Raw genomic sequence first — 17,985 nt, forward strand, 5'->3', positions numbered from 1 at the left:
GGGAGTCTAATATATGCACAGGTTTGTATACATCCGGATATAGTGTACATTGTTAGAGTGTTAGGTAGATACTTAAGTAATCCTAGAATGGATCATTGGAATGTAGCTAAAAGAGTCATGAGATATCTAAAGAGGATAAAAGATCATATGTTCACATATAGGAGATCAGATCATTTGGAAATCATTAGGTATTCTGACTTCGATTTTGCAAGATGCCAAGGCAGTAGGAAATCCACTTCGGACTACATTTATATGTTGGCTAGTAGGGCAATTTCTTGGCGTAGTGCCAAGCAATCTCTTATTATTTCTTCCACCATGGAAGCAAAATTTGTAGCATGTTTTGAGGCATCCAATCATGAAATTTAGCTAAGGAATTTTGTCACAGAGCTACAAATAGTACAAGGGATTGAAAAACCACTAAAGATATACTGTGACAATAAATCAACTATTTTATACTCCAACAACAATGGGAGCTCAACTAAGTCAAAGCACATTGACATCAAGTTCCTAGTCATGAAAGAAAAGGTACAAAGTAAATAAATTTCTATAAAACATTTAGGAACAAACTTTATCCTCTCACAAAAGGTGTGTCACCCAAGGCCTTTCATGAGCATACTACTCATATGGGTATATTAAAATTTGAGGAAACGTCAGTTTAATTGGAGCTTGTCATATGTTTGTTGTATGTTCTATATCAAATTCTATATTTGTATAGATATTTTCTGATCAGAAATAAAACTTCAGTTTGTTATACTTTGTACATTACGGCTATTAAAGTTATTAATGATCTCATAAAGATAAAGTTGGACTAGTTAAAAATTGACATGTATAGATCACATTCATGTAATTTTTACGCTACATATTTCATAATTAATCTATGTCATTTGGTTATGTTAATATTAGTGATCATTGATGGGTTTAACTATGATTGATATAGCAAAGACCGCTTTGGTCCTATACTAATATGGCCAATGGACAAGATTGTTTTATATATCCTGTTTAATAATGACAACAATTTTGAGCTCACAAAGTATAGCACATTTATAAGGATACATATGTGATTCAGTGAGAGATTGTTAGAATTTTAAGGGTCACACATGTATAGTTAAATGTGTTAAGCCATTATTTTGATTAGTCAAAATTAAAATGATCTAATTAAAGTAAAGTTATTTGGCTAAGGGATATAATTATTATGAAAATTAATTATGCGAATACCATCAGTTATATTCCTGACTTAATGACAAGATAAGTTAGGAATATGAAACATCCTGACTTAATGATGAGATAAGTTGGGAATATAAAACTCCTAGAGCATTTCTATAAATAAGGTTATGGTCCCCGATTGTAGTATCAATTTATCATATTTCTCTTCACCCATCAAAAGAGAAATAAAAGGTTCTTAGAGATACTCTGTTATTGGAAGGCTAATTCACCAATTAAACTAAAATACTCAGATGAATTCATCGGGTATGCTTCCGTGTTAATATATTTCGTAATTATTGTAGAATTTCATATATATTATTGTGGATCTAATAAGTTTTTATGGAAACATTCTAAAATTCGGTTTTACTTCTATAAAATATTTTTGATCCATATTAAAGAACCAACATAAATATGATATCTGAAGTATAGAGAGGTTATATGCCCCTAGTTGTGTCATCTCAAAGTTTTTTCTATGGTCCTTATGCTCATGTTTCAGATGACAAAAAGAAAGAAACTAATGATAATATATATATATATATATATATATATATATATATATATATATATATATATATATATATATATATATAAAATATATATATATATATAATTCAAACACATACAAGATTTATAATCCCATGACTGAAAAAATTATAATCATTAGAGATGTTATTTTTGTTTAAAAAAATATTAAGTGAACCATGGATACAAATAAATTTATTCAAAGTGAAGTTGCAAATGAACAACCACCCAGGAATCAACTACATCAAGAGGATCCTCTTCCCTAGCTAAAGATTTTCCAAGTCCATCAATTTTAGAAGAATTTTCAATATCATCATCTACAGAAACTCCTATAAATTTAAAAAAAAAATTAGGAGACCAAGTTGGATGAAATTTTATATTACTAATTTTTATGATTTTGCATATCGATTTTGCATGTTCAGAAGAAGCTAAAAATAGGGTGCATTTTGTTTATATTATGGACTAGCCTTTGGATCTCTCTCATTTTTTGTGTTGTGATCTCTAAAGCACAAGCTCTATCCATTTTCTGAATTAATATAGTATTTTTTATCTTTGATTAAAAAAGAATGAAACTTAGGAGTTGATTGATTTATCCCCTTGAACAAAATTCTATTAGCATAAAGTAGATCTACATAACAAAAATGAGACAAAATGATGATACTATTGAAAAGTATAAAGTCAAGTTAGTTGCAAAAGGTTAGACAATATTATGGCTCAAAATAATTAATTGGTAGACCAGTTAGATCTTAAATCAGTTTTTTTTTATATTGAGTTACAAGAAAAAAATTTATGTTTCCCAACCTCTTGGATTTATACTAAATGGATTTGAAAATAAAGTCTATAAATTAAAAATGGCACCATATGATTTAAAGCAAACATATAGAACATGGTATAATCATATAGATGCATATTTTGAGATACATAAATTTAAAAAATATCCTTATGGACATAATTTATTTTCAAAATATGAAGAGGAGGAAGGAAGGATATTAATTATTTGATTATATGTTGATGACATAATTTACACTAGTAATGATTCTGACATGATTCAAGAGTTTCAATCCTTTATGAAAAAGGAATTTGACATGATTAACTTAGGTTTAATGAAATATTATCTTGTTTCTATAGTTTCTTATCAAAATAATGCAGTAGCAATATGTGCCTCCTAATCTATTTGATTCAAAAATATACTAAAATGATTACAAGACATACTAACCAAAATATTTTATGATAATTTTTTGACATTAAAATTATTCAAACATCCAACTAATTGTGAAAGAAACAAACATATCCATATGATATATCACTTTGAGACATCAAGTAAAAAAGGATATTTTTGCATCCTTAACATCCTCCCTTCTTTTTTTCTTTTTTTTTCCGAACTCGAAGTTGCATATGTCTATTTTAAATGACTTCTCAGATTAATCGTAGCACTTACCATGACTTCAAGACAGAGAATTTAGATAAATATTAGAGTGGAAGCTCCTGATTTTTCAGAATCATTGATGTGGATGTACAAAGTGTCTAATATATTGTAGGATAATTATATGATTTAAAGAACTATTTAGGGATTTATTCATTGCTATTTGATGCATCAAATTTAAAGAACAAAATTTGATGCATGATTATATTTTTCACTTATATTTGAATGATTGCCTTTCTTATTTTGATGCATCATAAAATGGATTGCTTGCATGATTATCAAAGTAATTATTTACATGATCACATTTCTTATATGTTGCATGATTGCTTTGGCAAAGACCATTAGTTGGTTGATCCTGTTACCACTACAGCATTAATAAGACCTAACACAAAGAAAGCATCACATAGAGCATGAGGGGGCATGAAAATGTTGATATCTTCAACATTGATCCTTAGATGAGGGGGCATGAAAATAATATCTGTGGAAGCTATTTCAAATATTTAGATGAGGGATGGCTCGGGAAAGATTTAATTCCCTAGAACATTCTGATACATAAAAGGAGATTAACCTGAGGTAGCTTAAACAACAACATCCAAATTCACATGCAACTTTCTTGATGAGGGCTCAGATTGCTAATTTTCAGACAGACACCAAGTGGAGCATGAGAAAGATAAGGTGATGAAGACCTTTATTTGTTTGAAGCCAATAATGACAACGCAGGACATTGATCTATTTTATTCCATTAATTAGATGACAATAGGCAATTCAACACAATGACTTTGTCCAATATCCAAAAAAGAATTAATCTTAAAAGCATGAGCACAGAAGCTTTTCTATTGGCATCATTGTAATCCACCAATAAACCACAACACATGGGATCATGAGCTCTCCCCTGATCCAGCAAACTAGTTCATGGATGCCTTGGGCTCTTGGAAGAGGCACATTAGGTTATTTTTAGAAAGCAGATCTCAGTTCCGCCTCATTCATCAGAATCTCCATGAGCATCTCATTCCAGGTATCGATTGGCCCAGGCAAGCACCAATGAAGACAGTCATTCTGTAGTTTCTTACTGATATCGGGGTGGAATCTTCTGTAGGGTCCTGGATGACCATCAGGTCTCAGCAGTGAAAGATGATACGTATCGAGGAGTTTCACACGCAACCCATTGTTCGATCCTTCCTGGAAAGTCTCTAGCTCCACATTTCTCATTGTCGCATCCACTGGATCAGCAGTATATTCCCCTTCTTTGAAAGGTTCTGTTCTGTTGCAAATCCCCCCGGTGTTCCACTTCCCATGCTCAAAGTGGCTCGGAGTCCAGGTTTTCAAAACCACAAGTGGCTTGTGTTCTGAGGTGCTCATGAATTGGAAGACTAATCGAAGTGCTTTATGGTAAGAGTAGTCCATTCCGAGTTCCGTTAGCTTCTTCCCCATGCAGTCGTGGCAGCCAATGACTGTGTTGTTCTCCCAAAATATGGTTTCTTTGAGGAACCATTGCCCACCAGACAACATTACATAGTCGTATTTGTGATATTGGCTTGTCCAAGCATAATCGAGCACATCAAGATAAAGCTGAATATTGTTCTTGGACCTTGCTTCAGTAGATTTGATTAGGAAAGGAGCCCAAATTAGTCCAAGTGTGATGTTGTGCGAAGGAAGGTACCATGTTTTGGATTGAAATTTTTCGTCATGATAGACCAAAATAGCTTCTTCGACCTGATGATCAGAAATCAGATTCATAAGAGATAGATTCCATGAAGTTGAATAAGAGTATGCACAAAAGGCATTATTATGAAGAAAAAAAGGATCCAAAGTGAAATTTTGATATTAGGTTCACAGGACACCGACTAAGACATCATTTTACGCACAAATAATTAAGTTTTCATATTTCAGTAAAATCGGCATTTATTGCTTTATGAGATGGAGGCTTGTTTAAAGTACATGCATAAAGAAGCATGCTGAATGATGTTTATGCCTTTTCTTTCATTAGAAATTGAAAGCAGTGATATTTGGCATTACTTGTTATAAACTAAGTATTACCATGAGAGGCCTCAAAAAAATTTAGCCACTATGCTATATTATGATAAGATTGTTAGACACAAATGTTGAAAACAGTAATGTTTGGCACTAAGCAAGAAAAGCACCTTTGAGAGAAGACAAAGCAATGACTCCATCTGGTTGCGGAAGATTGAGTCACCGATAAATGCTAAAGATTTGCTTCTCATTTTATTCAAGAACTTGTTTGTATCCATCGGAGGCACTTCACAATCGTATGGTTTCCATCTCCAGTGAAGGTAGCCAGTATCAGGCCGACCATTCGTTAAGCAATTTTGAGGATTAGATATGAAACTGCAGCTTGAATTAGTGTATGGTGGATCAGAACTATCCTGGATCCATTTCCCAGAAAAAATATCACATGCTTCTGCATCACCATTCATTTAATATAAGATTAGTTCATGTGTGCTATCAAAATACAAAACTATGGAAAGAGATAAAATAAGGGGGGATCCAATTCCCAGAAAAAAGATCACGTGCTTCTGCATCACCATCACCATTCATTTAATATAAAATTAGTTCAGAAGAGCTACCAAAACACAAAATTATGGAAAGGGACAAAAGAAGGGAAGGGAACAGAACAATCAAGTTCAAATAGTGGATAAAGTTATTAGCGGCTGAGTGACTGAAACTAGTTAGAAAATTGAATTCAAACCTTTGGATAAGGAAGCAATATTTCCTTTTATCAGAGAACATAGTTAAATTTAAATTTATCACTTTCGTTTGCAACCAAGCAAGATGCTCAAGAAGATACTAAGTTTTCCTCAAAAAAAAAAGGATATGCTTAAGTTTATGAATTCAAGATACAAAGAAGTGCTGCATTAAATACTAAAAAGGGCAACAATTTACTTAATTATTAAGAATCCCAAGATGTGAAAAGGGTAGCAAGCAAACAGTATACCAAAATCTTGGAGTACAATCAGAAATACAGAAATAAATATGTATTCTGGGAATTACAAAGTTTGCAAAAAGCACAACCAGAAATAAAGACATAGGAAATAAGCAATTACGTAGCAAGAAAATAACTTTCTTTGCAATTGAACATAACGCATCAGTGAGAAGTAAAGGAATGGCTAAGAAACCACCATATCTTTCTTCGAGTTCCCAAAATTTCATTTCGAACTCACACCTTTCTTAGAAGGGGAGCTGTCAGAGGAGCCATAGGGGAAGAGGAGCTCATAGCAGAAAGCGAAGAGGAGGGACGACCCCAAGAGAACGAGGAGGAAGTTGTACAGCCTCTTATTGGTGGGAACGCCTGGTTCTTCTTCTGTCTCCGGCTCCTTCGCCTTGGCCATGGCGCTCTGGTCTGATGACAGATGAAGAGAGAGAGAGAGAGAGAGAGAGAGAGAGAGGAGGGACTTGTGGAGGAGGGTCGGTGGGCTGATGCCTAAAAAGGACGCGCGAGGGAAAGAAGCCAAAAGACTTCCTTTCACTTGTCAGCTCGTGTCTTTTTTTTTTCTTTTTTTCTTTTTTTTTTTTTGTCATAAGTGAAGACTAAAATGACTGAAATACGAATTAATTATTTTATTTTGGGTAAATTCTAAAACAAAATTATGTAAGTTTGGGGTTTTTGCACAGACCACAGCAAGTCCGAAAAATTTTTATAGAATATTTTTTTTTTCAGAAATGATCATTTTGCCCTTATCGATCACTACCCTTCGTCTGCCTCTACCCCATCACCCATCGCTCACCCGTCGTGGTCGATCGTAACTCTCACCCATCATTGTGCCTTTGCACGTAGGCTGGCAGACAACATCAATCGCGTCTCCTCTCTCCTAATTGTTTGTCGTTCTACGCACGAGCTAGTAAGCAACGTTAGTTGCCCCCCTAACCACCTACTCCTCTATGTGCAAGCTAGCAATATCGACCGCCCACCTCCCCTCCCCTCATTAGTTGCACCTCCTTGCATGGGCTAGCCTCGCTAGCAAGCAATGCCGACCGACCCCTCCTTTAGGCGCCTGCACGTCCGCACGTAGGATGGCAATGTTGACCACCCTCTCGCCTCCCCTAGCTGTCTGTGCCTCTGTACAAGGGTCGTGGCCAACCATAATGAAGGCCAACGAGCCGAGGAGCGAAGTGCGAGTGGAGACACGTTTAAGGCTAAGACAACAATAATTTTTTAAAAAATTATGGGGTAAAATAATCTTTTTATACGGTCAGGATGCTCTACAAAAAGAAACCTAAGTTTTTTTTTTCTAGAATTCATAATTTTAATTTTTATCTATGTTATTATTTTATCATAAATTTTATTATTTTAAATATAAAATAAATAGTGCATCGGACTCGCTTACTTAATATTGTAGATTTAAATTTTCACCCTAACAATTTTTGAAAGGTGTTAGAAAATTTAATCGGGAAAGAATTTCATTGTCGTTGTGAAAAATTGTGATCAAATTAGTTTTTAATAATGCTTTTATTTACCAAAAAATAAAAAAAAAATAAAAATCTTTTTTTTCTAATATTTCCTCACATGGTTTGCAATTATTAATTTATTCATGTTCAAAAAATTTGAGTGCTGTACATTTCACTTATGTCTCTTTGGATTGACACCACTCCTCTTTCCTATTAATCTAATCACTCCTCAAACCATATGGATGCTTTCATTAATCCTGTTATCACTGCTGGTGTTCTATCAATCATCATAGCAAGCCGAATACATGATCTACTTCTTAAGTAGAGTCCTCAGTGTCAGAGAGGTGTCGTAGAAGTCATGAAAGAAAATAAACAAGATAGAGTTGGATGCTGCCGTGCTCTATCGATCATCAATGTTGATGACCGTGACATGGAATCTTAATGCCCAGTGGTTTCTGGCTTTTGCCTTTTGTTTTGGCACATCAATTTTAATGTTTGATGTCTTTCTTCTTGTTGTTATTGTATTATTTATTCTTTGAGTTGGACACCGTAAAGTGTTTTGTCCTATGCAAAGCAAAAGATGAGCAAGTTGATCTATTGATTGACACACTTATATCATCTCACAGGCGATTGACGCTTCTAATCTTAATCTGCATTCCATATGATCTACTGATTGTATTTATTTATGAGACTCATCTGACAGGAACAGTTTCCACACGTTTCATGTTGTTGTGGAAATGAATACTTTTGGTGCCTCTTCCAGTTTCTCAAGTTCCAAAGTTCGAGTGTGATTCTGCCACAAATCTAATCGTTTCTCAAATCATCTCATGTAAAGGATGAGCATGAACTCTGCCTAGTAGGCAAAGGAACATCAAATGTGAGTGCTTATTGTTAGAAAAACTACAAGAGTAAAACCTCACAATGTCACCTCTTAATTCTAACATGTCATTGGTTATTGATTTAGTCTCGTTTTGATTCAATTAAATATTCCGATAGTTAACTTGTTTTACTTAATATAATGATAGAATCCTAAAGAAATTCTATGTAGATTGATCTTTAAGAGAGATCATTTCTTGAAATGCTTTAGGGGTTCCACCCTCTTAGAAGTCGGTCAAATAACTATAATTGTAGATAGATCTTATTCCGAAAGAGATGAAAGCTATATGCTTATATAGGGCTCCAAACCCTAGCCCTACGAGCTGCTTCCTAAGTGAGTTATCCATTTTACCTTCAACCCTAATCAACCAACCCAATAAAAAAGGAGCGACGATTAGGAAGCTCAAAGATCCAAATATTACTCTTCTTTATAGGATAGAGGTGGCTAGGTAAGATTTATTACAATTTCATAGAGTTTTATTAGCTGTTTTTTGGTTGAGTAAGACTCGACGCTGTTCGAGTCCTCTCGTATAACCTTTTTTTTTTTTATTAAGACTGATTTTATATATTATTTTACTGCAATTATTGGAGCATAATGATTCCATAAGGGTCGCAACATTATTGAATGGGACAAATGAATTAATTTGCAGCATCAGCTTCCATCGATGGACAAGCTTCGGATCCATCGAATGCTTGTGCATGATACATGTGATGACAACTCGGATACGCAGCCAAAGAAAACATGCATTATGATTCAGATCCGTCTTCTTCTTCTTCTTGTCCTCCTCAAGGTGACACAGGAAAAGACCAGTAGCATCCCAAGTTCTTCAACATTATAATATATTATATTTATTTATTAGTGAGTTTATATTCAAAATCATTTGTTAGTACCATAGATTATGTTATATCGTCGAAGATGAATCTGCATATCAAAGAGCAGTAGGGGTGTGCCTAACACAAACTCCTCTAAAGCTTCGGTGAAAGGAAAATGAAGACTTGTAAGCTTAGAGAGATCATTAAACCTCTTTTATTTCCATGTCTCAGAATAACCAAAGGATCCTTCTGTCACTGATAAAATGTTCAATTCGTCTTGATAAGGACTAATACTATTTTTAATTTAATGATGATGTGTTTGTAGAGTGATTCTATAATAATGATGAGACAAGTCTCTTCAAACGGTATTCACCAAGCTCAAACTACTGCTCTAACTTATCTTCTAGTTAGAATGAAAGTTATCAGATGTCGATTGTGCTGATTTGAGTTGTGCCTACCTAAATTTACTTTTCAAGGATAAGTTGATTAGGGCATCCCCATGGCCGATTGAAATCTACATATGATTAATTTCGATATAGATCGACAAGAATGAATGGGTGAGATAAGTACAATACGGAATAAAAAGAGAACTTTGTATATGAATAAATATAAGTATGTCATAACACACAGTAAAATTAAATGAAATTATAATCAAATAAAATATCAAGATTTATGCGAAAGACCCCTTCAACGTAAAAGGCAAAAGTCATGGGATAAACTAGAGAAAATCCACTATAAGAATAATGAATATATAAATCTCAGTTTCTTGCCCAAAAATCCAAGCAACAATCGCAAGAGAATAATTGGAATATAAAGATTACATCATTGTGCACAATATCCAAAATTTCCTCAAGTAATTATAGCAAGAGTTCACTGTAAATCTGATCTAACCTGAGATGATAACATTGCCTAGATGATTGAGAACAATCTCTGCGTTGTCCTTGTCTTCTTCTCTTTCCTTTTTTTTTATTTTTCTGCTATTTCCTTCTTCTTTTTTTCTAAGTCATGTTGCTATAAGTTTCTAGCCCTATTCACAGCCACTACTGCCCTCTTGAGTCAGGGTTTGAGTTAAATAAGAAAAGAGGGTTATGATTAAGTGGACTGTGAGTTATTAAACTCCACTATGAGCTGAATGAATGGGTTGTTTGCCCAACATAGTCATGAGCTGTTCTTGACGATGACGAAGATAAATTTCTGGAACTAAATATATAGTTAGATAACAATTCCTTTTCCTTGCATTATATGATTGTTTGTAAGAAATTCTTATATGAATTCAAATTTTAGACTGTAACATGCAGAAGAATATACAAACTTGGAATCCGGTGCTTTATAAAGCTAATTGGGCACAGCCCAAACTGGAAGGCCCACTCTAAAGCCCACGAAATGGATTCTATCCCATCCATCGTCCTCATCTCCTACTAAAACATCTCAACTCTGATCTGGATTAGTTGATCTTATAAAAGTATATAATATTACTAATATCGGATATATATTTATAAGAAATTATCATAGCCATTTTCTTAGGGGTCGAAATGAGCAAAGAAGATGTTAGTCTCAAGCGCATGTGTGGAGATCAGGTTGAGTCGGATCGAGTGGATGAGTCAAGATTTTTTATTGTAATTGTGATCCCTATACATGAGGAACCGCCCACCAATTAATTTGGTGAGCACCAATGTGATTAATTTGTTAGAGTAGATTAGTGTTAAGTATTAGTTTTACTAGAGTAAGCAAGAGCATGCCAAGAGTTTTTCGAGTGACACTGAGTTTGAGCCAAATTTCGACTACTTGAGATGGTCCAACATAATCATTGTCTTACAAAAAAAGGCCTCCCAACAACAACCTTCAAGAAAGAGAATGCCAAGAGTTTTTCGAGTGACACTAAGTTTGAGCCAAATTTTGACTACTTGAGATGGTCCAACATAATCATTGTCTTACAAAAAAGGCCTCCCAACAACAACCTTCAAGAAAGAGCATGTCAAGAGTTTTCCGAGTGACACTGAGTTTGAGCTAAATTTCGATCACTTGAGATGGTCCAACATAATCATTGTCTTAAAAAAGGCCTCCCAACAACAACCTTCAAGAAAGAGCATGCCAAGAGTTTTCCAAGTGACACTGAGTTTGAGCTAAATTTCGATCACTTGAAATGGTCCAACATAATCATTGTCTTACAAAAAGACCTCCCAACAACAACCTTCAATAAAGAGCATGCCAAGAGTTTTCCGAGTGATATTGAGTTTGAGCTAAATTTCGATCACTTGAGATGGTCCAACATAATTACTCTCTTAAAAAAAACCTCCCAACAGCAACCTTCAAGAAAGAGCATGCCAAGAGTTTTTTGAGTGACACTGAGTTTGAGCCAAATTTCGACTACTTGATATGGTCCAACATAATCATTGTCTTACAAAAAGGCCTCCCAACAACAACCTTCAAGAAAGAGCATGTCAAGAGTTTTTGAGTGATACTGAGTTTGAGCTAAATTTCGATCAGTTGAGATGGTCCAACATAATCACTGTCTTAAAAAAAGCCTCCCAACAACAACCTTCAAGAAAGAGCATGCCAAGAGTTTTCCGAGTGACACTAAGTTTGAGCCAAATTTCGACTACTTAAGATGGTCCAACATAATCACTGTCTTACAAAAAGGCCTCCCAACAACAACCTTCAAGAAAGAGCATGCCAAGAGTTTTTTAAGTGACACTGAGTTTGAGCCAAATTTTGACTACTTGAGATGGTCCAACATAATCACTGTCTTACAAAAAGGCCTCCCAACAACAACCTTCAAGAAAGAGCATGCCAAGAGTTTTCCGAGTGACACTGAGTTTGAGCTAAATTTCGATCACTTTAGATGGTTCAACATAATCATTGTCTTACAAAAAGGCCTCCCAACAACAACCTTCAAGAAAGTTTAGAGTACAGCAGCTGGAAGCTCTTCTTCCATTTTAACATATTAGTCTATTACAATTTGCTGTCAGCGTCATCAAGCTTCAATAAGAATAAAAGCAATGGTACATGGTGAACCCAGCTTATTGATCTGGATGCCCCAATCAACATAGATGTTTAGATATCTTAACAACACAATTAGAAAGATAAACTTATGAATTTAAAAAACTATTAGTTTTCCAACTTATAAACTGAACCAAAAGAAAAGTATATTCTCAAACTAACATCATTTATAACAAGTGACGATAACAGACCCTAGCACGAGAGTTGTAAGCGAGAAAGGGTGACAAGTCATGAAGCGAAATAGGCCGCCTATATACGATGGTGTAAGGTTGAGGTGATGACAAACCTTCGTGCGAAGGTTGTGTGCGAGACGAAGATAGGTCCAAATATATATATATATATATATATATATATATATATATATATATATATATATATATAATTTTTAAATTTATTAAAAATTAAGGAAAAATTTGTTAGGATGCTAAATGAGAAATTATAAAACAAAAAAATATATTTTTTTTCGAAAATTAACCTCAAATTAATGCGTTCGGATGGGTCGATCTCATTAATTTTGGAGATATTAAAGTATTCGAGTGGGTAGAGGACGACAACATTGACTCCTCCCATTCCTACCCACAAAAGCCTTTCGTCGGAAGCCAGGGAGAGCCGCAGATCCCGTTCCAAGTGGCTTCTCGACAATGATGCCTACCTCTGCTTCTTTCCGCTTTCGGAAGTTTTAGGGTTCTCCCATCGGCCACTTGCTCCGCTCTGATTCCTTCCTTTCCCTCGGTTCTCACGACCAACCACTTGCCCATCTCCTGCTACCCGGTCCTCTCCGTGGATTTCCGCCCTCGATCGACTCGTAGCCGGCGCGCCGCACCTGCTTTCTCTTTGGTTTGTTTGTTTTTACCTTTCCCTCTGTGATCCCCTTTTACTCTTATTCTAATCGAGTTTCCTCGCGATTGGCTCCGTCAAGACCAATCTTTGCTTGCGTAATTGGTTATTACGTGGAACTTTCGGTACTCAATCGTTTTTATCCCATTGGTTTCCGTTGGATCTTCTACAGAATGGGATTTTTTTCTCTTCTTATAGGGGAAAATTGGAATTTTTCGCTCCTGATTGAGCCCTAGAGTCGCCTTTTTGTGTCAATAGTCTCTACCTTACCTAATGGTTTGAAGGGATTTGCGATTTCTTTTCGATTCCGTTTTGATGGAGTTAGCACCGTTAGACTTACGATCTACCTGCATTACAAAAATTGATGCAGGGATTTCAGTGGAGCTCTGAGTTTTTGATACAGATGTGGATCTTTTGGCGGTAGTTATCAGATTGATCGGTTCACAAAATTTGCCTCGTCCCTGATGTTGAGGAACGCTTTCGCTAGTCATGGAAGGGCCAGCTGAAGTAAATGAGACATTTGAGAGCTCGGTCGATGCTCCTCATATTAAAAAAACAGAGAATGATCAACCACCGGAGCAGCCAAGCCCCGACAATGCCGCAGAAACACACGCCCCACTTGTCTCACAGGATGCAGAATGGGCCGAGCACTTCACCTGGCTGCAGACACCAGAGATGTTTCTTGAACGTATGGCTGGAGGGAGCTTAAATTGCGATCCACATGCACATTCTGGGCCTGAACCACATAGCTCAGACGCTCACTCTTTGAGCAACCAAGGAGAAATGGTGGAAGAGCTGACTCTGAATAACTATAAGAATCCTAATTTGTCTCTGGGCAGTAGCACAAGTAGTGGGGAGAAAACATCAGTCCGGATGGGCCTATGGCAGAATTTCACAAGACATGCAGGAAAATCGAGGGACACAGCAACCAGGAAGTCCTTGTCAATGGGTCATAATGATGATGTGGATAACAGGTTTCTGCCTCCGTCGGGCACACAGAGGCCTAGTCTAGCCACACAGTCAGAGCCAAAAGATTCTAGGTTCCCTGAGCATGTGTCTAAGATTGACAAGCATATCATCCCAAGTACTACTACAACAAAATCTCCTGCTGCAATCCGGACTAAGGTTCTCTCCGCATCTGGATTTCAACAATATTTGGTCAAGACTACATTGAAGGGTAAGGGAGTTGTATATAACCATCAAGAAAATCGTGATGAGCCTGGTGTTGTGATCTCTCGTCAAAATATTGAAAAGCCTAATGCCAATCTGAACGTGACTTTTAAATCTTCACATAGTCCTAGTTGTAAAGTGGATTCTATATCTTTCAAACATTTAGGAACTTCAAATCCCTATAGCGAAGGAATTACCTTGAGGGAATGGCTTAAACCTAAGCGCCACAAGATAAATAAGGCTGAGCGCATGCATATATTTGAGCAGATCCTGGATTTTGTTGACATCTGTCACTCCCAACTTCTTGTTTTGCAGTATTTACGACCATCATACTTTATCAAATATCCCTCCAATCAGGTTAAGTACATTGGGTCCTTTGTTCCTCAGAGCCAGATGGAGTTACCAGATTTAGTAATGCAAGATATTCACCATCTGGATCATCAGTCAAAAAGAAAGAGGTGTACAGACCAGGACAAGGAGACTCATGAAGTTTCGGTGCTGAAGCTTCAGAAATTTCGTGATCATAATAGTGACAGTAATGAGCATCACACATATCCTTTTACGGGTGGTTCTGTAGGAGATGATCAAGGTGAAGAAAAGGAAGCTGATAGTTTTAGAGCAGGAACTACTGGCAGTGCTTTCAGGGCAGTGAAATTGGAGAAATGGCATAAAGGTCATAACGTGAATTGCAGTCCAGGTATATCTAGTTCTATCAGCCAGCAATCCATATCTGAGCTGGTGAAATTGGAGGAGAAGTGGTATGCTAGCCCTGAGGAGATAAATGATTATGTGTGCTCCTCTGCATCAAATATCTACAGTCTTGGGGTTTTTCTTTTTGAGGTGAGAGGAGACTATGTTAAAAAGTATTTAGTAATCATTTTTATCTAGTATGAGACTTTGCTACTGAATCAGGCTTTTTACCTATGTGGTGGCTCTTTGTTCCTTATATTATTATGTTGCTTCCACTGTGATCTGCAATTTACTACCTGAGATGTACATAGTTGTTTTCTATGCAACATATGATTACCACTCTTTGGTACCTTTGGTTTTCTTGTCTTCAAATATTTCTCTTGTTTGATTATCTGCTTCTTTTGACAAGTTTGCTTCATACGCCATAATGTTAGAGAAAAAGCCCTTAGCATTTTTTTGCATTTTTTGGCTCACAGATTTCAAGTCTCAATCATTGGCATTCATAGAAGTATATTGAGCCGCATACAGTAAGTGAGAAGCCAAAAGTTTTGAGATACATAAGAATATCAAAGTTTAGGAAGCTTTACAAAAGAAAATTTTTAGAGGTAATTAATCCTGAGTTTATCATTCACAAAATTTCAATCACAATAACAAAATTTTCTCTTTCTTTTTTCCTTGTGGTGGGGTGGTGGCAATCTAGAAAAAAAAAAAGAGCAAGAGGCTTCTCTCGAAGAACGTATGCCATTTCTCATAAAGAAGTTGTCACCTTTTCCAATGGGCCCCTTCCATCGTGGTAGTGTTTTAGCCGACCTGTCAAAAACTAATTTTGTTTCAGAAACCATGGACCAGAAATCAACAGCCTGTTTAAAGAAAATGAGCTCTCTGATGCTGAATGTATTCTCAATAAGCTTTGGTCTGGTTCAGGTCAAGTTCAATCCTTCCAAAGACTTGAAAAAGATTTGTGATTCTGTAAATGATGATTTTGGTAAAATGATGATTGTTATTTGCATTCTTTGGTACCTAGTTTATTATTTTACCTATCAGTTATTTCCAAGTAGTTTGGAGCATGATACCTTAATGTCATCGAAGGAAGGCCATATACATGGGTGCTATTTGGAAGGCTGTGAAGCTTTTTCAGGCACGAGTACAATGATTTGATGAGATCGTTATTCATTTTCTTTAAAGCAACTTAAGTATATTCATGGAGGGTGAGCCTTTGCAACCTAGGAGACCAAAGTTCAAGTCATGAAAACAGCCTCTAAATCACATAGGAGATCATGGTTCGAGTCCTGAAAATAGCCCTCCCTATATTTAGAGGTAAGTCTGCATACATTAACCTTTCCGCACCCTGCATTGGAGGGAGCCTTGTGTACTGGGTATGATCTTTTTTAACTTAAGTTTATGTGCATTGAATGGTTAGATACTTGCAATGTTAACCTTGAACAAACACAATTAAGCTTTTTGCCAAGGAATTAGAAAGACAAATCTACATTTGACTGCCTCCATCAAATATGAAAATTTGTCTGTGCTTCAAAAACGAAATGACTTTGGACATATTTTGACTCACAAAAGAAAAAGAAAAGAAAATGGGACTTGGTTTGGTGAGATTTGTCTGAAAGTCACCTGTGAGCCTGTATTGGTAGGAGCTTCTTGCATTGGGTTACCTTGGACTTAGAATGGTGAGATATCACCTGCAAATCACAAAGACAGCTTTCAGCCGATATTTAGGATCATTGGAATATGATGTCTCTATTAAAAGTTAATGTATTTGGGAAGGAATGGGTTCACTATTGACTGCACAAAATTTGAACCATTCAATATATTAATCTCAAGACGTCCATCGCTGTCACTATCTTAGACTATTAACATGGTTTGATTTTGGACTTCTATTGAGATCTATTTGAGTTGGAATGACGAAAAATCTAACATTTCATAGAAGAACAAAGCATATAGAGATATGCTATCATTTCATCCGAGATCTTATAGCAAGTGGAGCCATTATTGCAGAACAAATGAACAAGTTGCGGATATCCTCACCAAATCGCTTCCAGTTCAAAAGCATGTTTATTTCATGTCGCAAATCGATGTATGCAACTATGAATCAAGGGGGAGTGTTGAGATTTGATTCATAGTTATCTAGGTAGTTATAGAGTGGTTTCAATAATTACTTCAATCATGATCTAGTAGTTATAGGGTAATTTCAATAACTACGACAATCATGATCTAGTAGTTATAGGGTGGTTACAACTAGGTCCTATAAATAGGACCATAGTTCATGAAGCAAGGAATATAGAGAGTGTGTACACTTGAGAATATCTTGTAAGTGTTCTTGACAATCCTCTTGTTTTAAATACTATATTAGTTTTCTTAAATCGAAAGGATTCTTTTTACTCGTATCATAGTATTCTGTTTTTTCCTTGCTCCTCCATCCCCAACAATGACAAGATGAAGAAAGTTCCAACGTATGTAGGTAACTCAACCGAATCATATAAATCAAGTTGATTAAAAGGGTTTGGAGTATAGCATACTTATAATTACTTTTCTTTTTCGAAACAGATAAATATCAAACAATAGAAAAGAAAAAGACATCAATCCCTTGTATAAAAATATGGGCAAAGAATAAATGCATAGGATGTTGAGAATTTCAAATTTCATTAGAATCTCTCAAGATAGATGATCCACATATTACATTATGATTTCAATTATATTATTATCATTGTTATCATAATGATGTAAGCTAAATAAAATAACTTTATTAGTTATAAAGGAGAGATTATGTCAAAATATTTTAAATTACTTTCATAAATAATGAAAGCATTAAGGATAATACATTAAGTATTTCATGAATTACGATAAATTACGATCTCTTATCTAGCCTATATGTAGGCCCATGGCTACCATCAAGATTTATACATCCTTGATAAGGCATAGACTAGAAAACACGAATTGTTCTTGAGTAATATGGCTACAAACTTGTTCTATGGCAGGAGCTAATTTTAATTTTTTATCATATATTTAATTTATAGATTATTTTTGCTAACATTAGT

General features: G+C 35.5%; 2 protein-coding genes across 2 annotated transcripts; one reads left to right on the plus strand and one right to left on the minus strand.

The window, feature by feature from the left end:
* Positions 1 to 3,857: 3,857 nt before the first annotated feature.
* Positions 3,858 to 6,561, minus strand: LOC135599185 (protein trichome birefringence-like 26). Its single transcript, XM_065094031.1, has 3 exons — positions 6,330 to 6,561; positions 5,290 to 5,567; positions 3,858 to 4,861 (listed from the first exon to the last, which is right to left on the minus strand). The coding sequence occupies exons 1-3, from the start codon at positions 6,493 to 6,495 to the stop codon at positions 4,103 to 4,105; spliced, it is 1,203 nt and encodes a 400-aa protein (XP_064950103.1). The 5' UTR covers positions 6,496 to 6,561; the 3' UTR covers positions 3,858 to 4,102.
* A 6,239-nt stretch (positions 6,562 to 12,800) lies between these two features.
* Positions 12,801 to 15,151, plus strand: LOC135599186 (protein SPA1-RELATED 2-like). The gene is made up of 2 exons (XM_065094032.1): positions 12,801 to 13,078; positions 13,449 to 15,151. Exon 2 carries the CDS (start codon positions 13,568 to 13,570, stop codon positions 15,134 to 15,136), a length of 1,569 nt encoding a protein of 522 aa, XP_064950104.1. The 5' UTR covers positions 12,801 to 13,078; positions 13,449 to 13,567; the 3' UTR covers positions 15,137 to 15,151.
* The last annotated feature ends 2,834 nt before the right edge of the window (positions 15,152 to 17,985 follow it).

This window comes from Musa acuminata, chromosome BXJ2-1 (genome assembly GCF_036884655.1).
Source record: "Musa acuminata AAA Group cultivar baxijiao chromosome BXJ2-1, Cavendish_Baxijiao_AAA, whole genome shotgun sequence".
Classification (NCBI taxonomy): Eukaryota; Viridiplantae; Streptophyta; class Magnoliopsida; order Zingiberales; family Musaceae; genus Musa; species Musa acuminata.

Bases quoted from the DNA above. Each gene is read 5' to 3' on its own strand.
- LOC135599185 (XM_065094031.1), bottom strand. From the start codon at position 6,495: ATGGCCAAGGCGAAGGAGCCGGAGACAGAAGAAGAACCAGGCGTTCCC. The intron at 5,568-6,329 runs GTGTGAGTTCGA...ATGGTGATGCAG, and splicing joins CAGCTCCCCTTCTAAGAAAG to AAGCATGTGATATTTTTTCT. The intron at 4,862-5,289 runs GTGCTTTTCTTG...TCTGATCATCAG, and splicing joins TGCTTTGTCTTCTCTCAAAG to GTCGAAGAAGCTATTTTGGT.
- LOC135599186 (XM_065094032.1), top strand. From the start codon at position 13,568: ATGGAAGGGCCAGCTGAAGTAAATGAGACATTTGAGAGCTCGGTCGAT.